Source organism: Gymnoscopelus microlampas (genome assembly GCF_963454915.1).
Source record: "Gymnoscopelus microlampas genome assembly, chromosome: 21".
Taxonomy (NCBI): Eukaryota; Metazoa; Chordata; class Actinopteri; order Myctophiformes; family Myctophidae; genus Gymnoscopelus; species Gymnoscopelus microlampas.
The window spans coordinates 8,877,631-8,883,630 of record NC_139958.1 but is presented as its reverse complement, the minus strand read 5'-3'; the positions used below and the strand labels follow the sequence as shown (position 1 = coordinate 8,883,630).

Here is a 6,000-nt window from a genome sequence, read left to right as displayed (position 1 = left end):
TCCCCTTCCCTCTTGTCATCCACAGAAAGCCAGGTGCCCAATCAGCCGAGCTCGCTTCACGTCCGGCCCCTCCCCGACAGCATCATCATGTCGTGGACTCCGCCCCTCAGCGCCAACATCCTGGTGCGCGGTTACATCATCGGGTACGGCGTGGGCAGCCCGTACGCGCAGACGGTGCGCGTGGACAGCAAACAGCGCTACTACGCCATCCAGAACCTAGGTGAGGATGAGTGTTGGCATACTTAAGCTCCCAGAATCTATAGGTGGGGATCACCCGTATTAGTCAAGTCAAGTCACCTTTATTTGTACAGCACATTTAAAAACAACAGAAGTTGACCCAAAGTGCTCTCCATTCACAATAGCATCATAACAACCTCAATAAAACATAGTTAAAGAAACATAAAAGCAATTTCTCAAACAAATACAGCACAAATAGCAGAACAATACAAAAGCAATACAAAAAATACATTAAATACATTCAATGGCCATAGGTTAATTGCCCTCAGACTGAGCTGAAGGCAATGGAGAATAGGTGGGTTTTTAGGGTTCATTTAAACCTTTCAATGGTGGAGCTGGACTTGCAGTGGAAGATTGTTCCAAAAAAGGTTTTAGCTCCAGCCAACTTTGGGCTTGTAAAATATTGGTAGTTGCGGCTTGCGTTTTTTTGGGCTTGTTATTTTATGATATAGGATGCTTGGTTAAATTAAAATAAATTGAGTTTTCTTAAAAAAACACGTCATCTCACGTAGATACATAACTGTAGTAACAGTAATGCTTACAAAACAGAAAAAAAGTTTTAGGCCCAGCCAGGTACTGTACTTATCTGCAGCTCAGGCATATTTCTTGCAGTGGCGTTATGGCAAGCTGACCCAGCTAATATGGCCGATGACGTTGACAATACGTCCCCTGTGGCCAATGTGGTGTCTATGGATTTAAATGTCGACGCACACGACATCCCAAGAAAGACATGTTTCAGTCCTGGGTTGTGGACTTGACAGTGGCGATGTTGAATTTTAAATGGCAGAAAATGTATGTCTTTCCGACAACCACTGACTGAAGAGAGACCTATTTGGTTGTACTGTTCTCCAGTGGTGGAAAGTAACTAAGTACTCACTGGACTACTGGAGCAAATATTGTACTTTTACTCCACTACAATTATTTGAAAACTTTAGTTACTATTTGAGTTACTTGAGCAGATATAAATTGTTATATCATAAAACATACATTAACCACTTTAGCCCTATTTTATACATAGGCTGTTTGAAAATAGCCGATCTACAAGCTCACGATGCGACACGTGAGCTTGTAGATATGTTATTTTCAAACATTTTAGTACTTTTACTTTTGGTACTAAGTATATTTTGATGCCAATACTTTTGTGCTTTTACTCAAGTAACATTTTGAACACAGGCCTTTTACTTGTAACAGAGTATTTCTACAATGTGGTATTATTTTTCTTAAATAATATATCTGAGTACTTCTTCCACCACTGCTCTCTCTCTCTCTCTCTCACTCTCTCTCTCTCTCTCTCTCTCTCTCTCTCTCTCTCTCTCTCTCTCTCTCTCTCTCTCTCTCTCTCTCTCTCTCTCTCTCTCTCTCTTCTCTCTCCTTGTCTCAGAGCCCAGTTCTCATTACGTCATCTCCCTGAAGGCGTTCAACAGTGCTGGCGAGGGCGTTCCGCTGTACGAGAGCGCCGTGACTCGCTCACTATCAGGTAGTGCACCCGCCCAGGGGTTGTTGTCACTGCATTATTCATGTTTAATACCGCTACACCACTAGTACCAGTCCTCCTCTGTGTATGATGACTACTTACACAAGTACAATACACGTACTCGTACTAGAAGGCATAGTAACACTTCTACTAGTAGTGTGGATACCGACAGTACTGGTAGAATTTTGTTTTTACATACCGTTAGCCTATAATAGTCATATTTCTTTCAGGAGAGACAAAAGGTTTTCAGGAGAGACAAAACAAAAAAAATCACTATCTGCCTAAGTCACCCAGATCAGTGGTTCTCAACCAGTGGTCCGGGGACCACCAGTGGTCCTTGAGGGGGTTCCAGGTGGTCCCCAGCTAAATGATGGAGAGTTGGTAACCAAATTGACTCTTATAGATCTTTAACTCTTGAGAGTGTAAAATGAAATGATGTTTCATTTTACGCTCTCAAGTGTTAAATTATTGTTAAACATCAGCATTACTTAATTTACAAGAAGTCTTCACGATTAGAGAATATAGAATAATTGCTATTTTGATCAACGTTTGCCTGTTATCTCTCTGGTACAACATCAATACAGCATGGAATTGTGGACAAAATCATAGTTGCTAAATCTCATCAAATGGTGGTCCGTGGCTCAAATGCCGAATAAATAATGGACCTTGATATGAAAAGGGTTGAAAACCACTGACCTAGATAACTTAGGCAATCATGAGTAAAAAAACTAATTTAGCTTAAATGATGTTTATCTGCCTTTATCTATATCTGCCTAACTCTCCTAACACTGCTGATTCATCCTGCATTATTGCCTATGCTCTCAGCCTATCAGAATGCTTGTTACAAAAAGAAAAAACTATTTCCGCCTAATTCAAAAAGTTGACTTAAAAGCACTTTCTGCCTGAACCATTTTGGATTGGCACAGGACATAGGCAATAAGGCACAATGATGCAGCAGTTTTAGAAGAGTAGAGCTAGACTAAAATGTCAATTTGACCAAAAAGTTACGTAGGCAATTAGGCTAACGATACAGTACTTGTGTTTCAACTTCTCCTCTCCTCTCCGCTTCGCTCCTCTCCGCTCCTCTCTTTTCTTCCTCTATTTTCACACGTTCAATCTCCCAATTTCTGTTTTCTTTCCAAACCTTTCCTCTCTCTCTCTCTCTCTGTGCATGATCTCTGTCCCTCCATTAACCTCCCTGCCTTCCTCCATGACCCCTCGCCCCAAAACACAATACTCACAATATAACCTCACATCATGAACGTCTTGCTTGGCCAAGTGTCAAAGAAAGACTTTCTGCTGGTTTACTTACATATTTTCATGGAGTCATTAACACCCAGACTCCATTTTTTTGTAATAATAATATAACTTTCTGCCCAGATATTCACACATACTATAATGGACAGATAACTTTACCTCTACCAAAGTCCAATTCCATGAAGAGAGCTGCATTTTATAGGTCAATTGTACTCTGGAATAGTCTTCCAAATGAGATTCGTAACACCAGAGAAAAAGCCTGTTTTAAAAGGAAACGTCGACTTCATATACTGTACACTCAAAACATACAATAACATATTTTCTTACATACCAGGTTGATAGTGCTACTTTTTAAATCTGTTGTATCCCTGTTGGTATCTCTTTTTATATTATGTGATTATGTGATAATCCACTTTTGTAAAATGTATTTATTTATTTTTTTGCAGTTTTTAGTATTTCTTTGTAAGACAATGTGATATGTTATATATTTTTGTTAATTTATTTTAATGTCTTGGACCCCAGGAAGACTAGCTGACGTCAAGGCGTCAGCTCATGGGTAGGGCTGTCACGATTACAAATTTAAGTTGACGATTAGTTGTCACTCAAATAATTGCGATTAACGATGTAATTGTGTGTTTGGCATTGAACACTGGAACATATGAAGCCTTTTAGGCTCCGTAATAAAAAGATTGCACAGGGCAGATATGACAAATAACTGAAATATACAAATAAATGATTGACATATTTAATAATTCTATGCATGTAAAAATAGCAGATCTACAAGCTTACAACGCGTCACAAAGTGAAGCGTTGTAAGCTTGTAGATTTCTGCTATTTTTTAATATTTGAAAATGTGTGAACATGTTTCAACATGGACACGATTATGCAAAAATAATTGTGATAAGAGGATTATGTAGTAATCGTGACAGGCCTACTAATGGAGATCCGTTTAAATAAACAAATAAACATCCTTTTTTCTGACCACCTCACGCCGACCCCCCCCCCCCCCCCCACGTGACCTCTGACCCCTCTGACCCCCACTTATAGACCCTCTGGACCCCTCGTCTGACTCCGACGACGACGACTTCTACCACTCCTTCCCCGACTTCTCTTCCTCCTCCATCTCTTCCTCTTCCTCCTCCTCGTCCTCCTCCTCCTCCTCCTCCACTCCCATGATCCCCCCGGTGGGCGTGCAGGCCGTGGCGCTGGCGCCCGACGCCGTGCGCGTCTCTTGGGCCGACAACGCCCGCGGCGGCGAGGAGAAGCGGAGGAGCGGCGCCTGGGGAGGAGGTATAGAGCCATCTGCATTATGATGATGCTATAGCTTATTGTATTGTTTGTGTTGCATTTTGTTATTGGACTAGCACAGTGGTTCTCAAACGTTTTCAAGTCAAGGACCCCCAAAACGATACATATTTGGCCGTGGACCCCCATCTGAAAATGTTTTTTCGCCAGGGACCCCCAGAAGAGAAGATTTGTGTAAACAAAATTCAAATGTATGCAGAATTTTCCAATACTTTCAAGATTTATTTTTTAAATATAAAAAGATAGCAGATATACAAGCAGATATGTGAGCTTGCAGATCTGCTATTTTTGAACAGCCAAATTTCTAATTTTGCCGGGGACCCCCTGGAACCCCCCCCCCCCAAGGACCCCTGGGGGTCCCCGGGCCCCACTTTGAGAACCAATGGACTAGCATATCATAAATAATATAGTGTTAATATGAATCTTATATTGTATCATATTGTAGCACTATTTTATCATTATAAATACATATTTATATTGTGTTATGTGATATAATAGTATAACTACATAATCTTCTTTTCTATTGTCTTCATCATATTACAGCACATCATAACAATATATTGTATTGTATCATGAATTAGATATCATATTGCATTGTATAATATTTATATATATTTATATATATGAAATGTATATCTATTATAACATGTAATAATATTGTGTTATTGTGTAATATTCTGTCATATTAAAATATATTGAATGTTCTATTATAAGGTGCAGGCACAGGTGGAGGTCCGGGTGTCGGAGCAGAGACGAGGTTCTACTCGCTCAAGTGGCGTCCGAGCGGCCAAAATAACGGGAAATATAAGGTGCGTGTCCGTGTATCCGTGTCCGTGTGCGTGTCCGTGTGTGTGTGTGTGTGAGAGAGAGAAACACTGAGTGCGTGTACACACACAGATTGGATTTGTTTGATAGATAATAGATAGATAAAAAAAGAAGAGATCTGTAACATAAGATAAACTGTTAGGCCCTTTGATTGATTGATTGATATATTTATTGATCATGAAATAAAAACATTATGTCACATGTAACATACGTCTGACCCACCATAATCAAAAGGATAATGTGATGTGTGATAATGTGGTTCTGTTGGGTCCATGAAATGTGAGTTTCAAAGTTCAAGAGTTTCAAGAGTTCATGATGTGAACAAGTCTCTGAGTGAATGCGTGGGTGTACCTGCCACTCAAAGTAAGTGTGTGTGTGTGTGTGTGTGTGTGTGTGTGTGTGTGTGTGTGTGTGTGTGTGTGTGTGTGTGTGTGTGTGTGTGTGTGTGTGTGTGTGTGTGTGTGTGTGTGTGTGTGTGAGGGAGGGGGGGGGGGGGTACATCAGATACATATTCACAATACACCATCTGCAATATCGATACGAGCGTTGTACTCCCTATAGTCTAGGAGTGAATAGAGCGCAACGCTAAATAAAAGATTGAGAAAGTATTGAATGGAAGAAGGTTGTGCAAATTGATTACACACGGTCAACTTATTTACTGGAATGAGCTTAATGTCAGGGTGGACTCAGGCCAAAATAACAAACAGAACGCTCCGTGATAAACCCCCTCTCAGCCTGAACGCCTGCCAGGATACAAAAAAAACAACAAAAAGAGTCACTGACCCTAATTTCACAAACTAAATAAAAACAGGAGTAAACAACCATTCCACCAAATTGGCAATTCACCCCTCCTGCTCCGCGCTACTGTATGTTTACAAAGGGAATGGTGCTGTACACAGAAA

General features: G+C 40.5%; 1 protein-coding gene across 1 annotated transcript in view; it reads left to right on the top strand.

Moving 5' to 3' along the window:
- The window catches only part of LOC311037790 (netrin receptor DCC-like), a gene marked incomplete at its 5' end in the record, with an annotated part of 83,038 nt that overhangs the window by 57,140 nt on the left and 19,898 nt on the right, over positions 1-6,000 (top strand). Inside the window, 4 exons of the mRNA XM_084047080.1 lie at positions 26-220; positions 1,619-1,714; positions 4,127-4,258; positions 5,024-5,082. Of these exons, the coding sequence (XP_083903206.1) occupies positions 26-220; positions 1,619-1,714; positions 4,127-4,258; positions 5,024-5,082 (482 nt within the window). The remainder of the gene's footprint in view (positions 1-25; positions 221-1,618; positions 1,715-4,126; positions 4,259-5,023; positions 5,083-6,000) is intronic.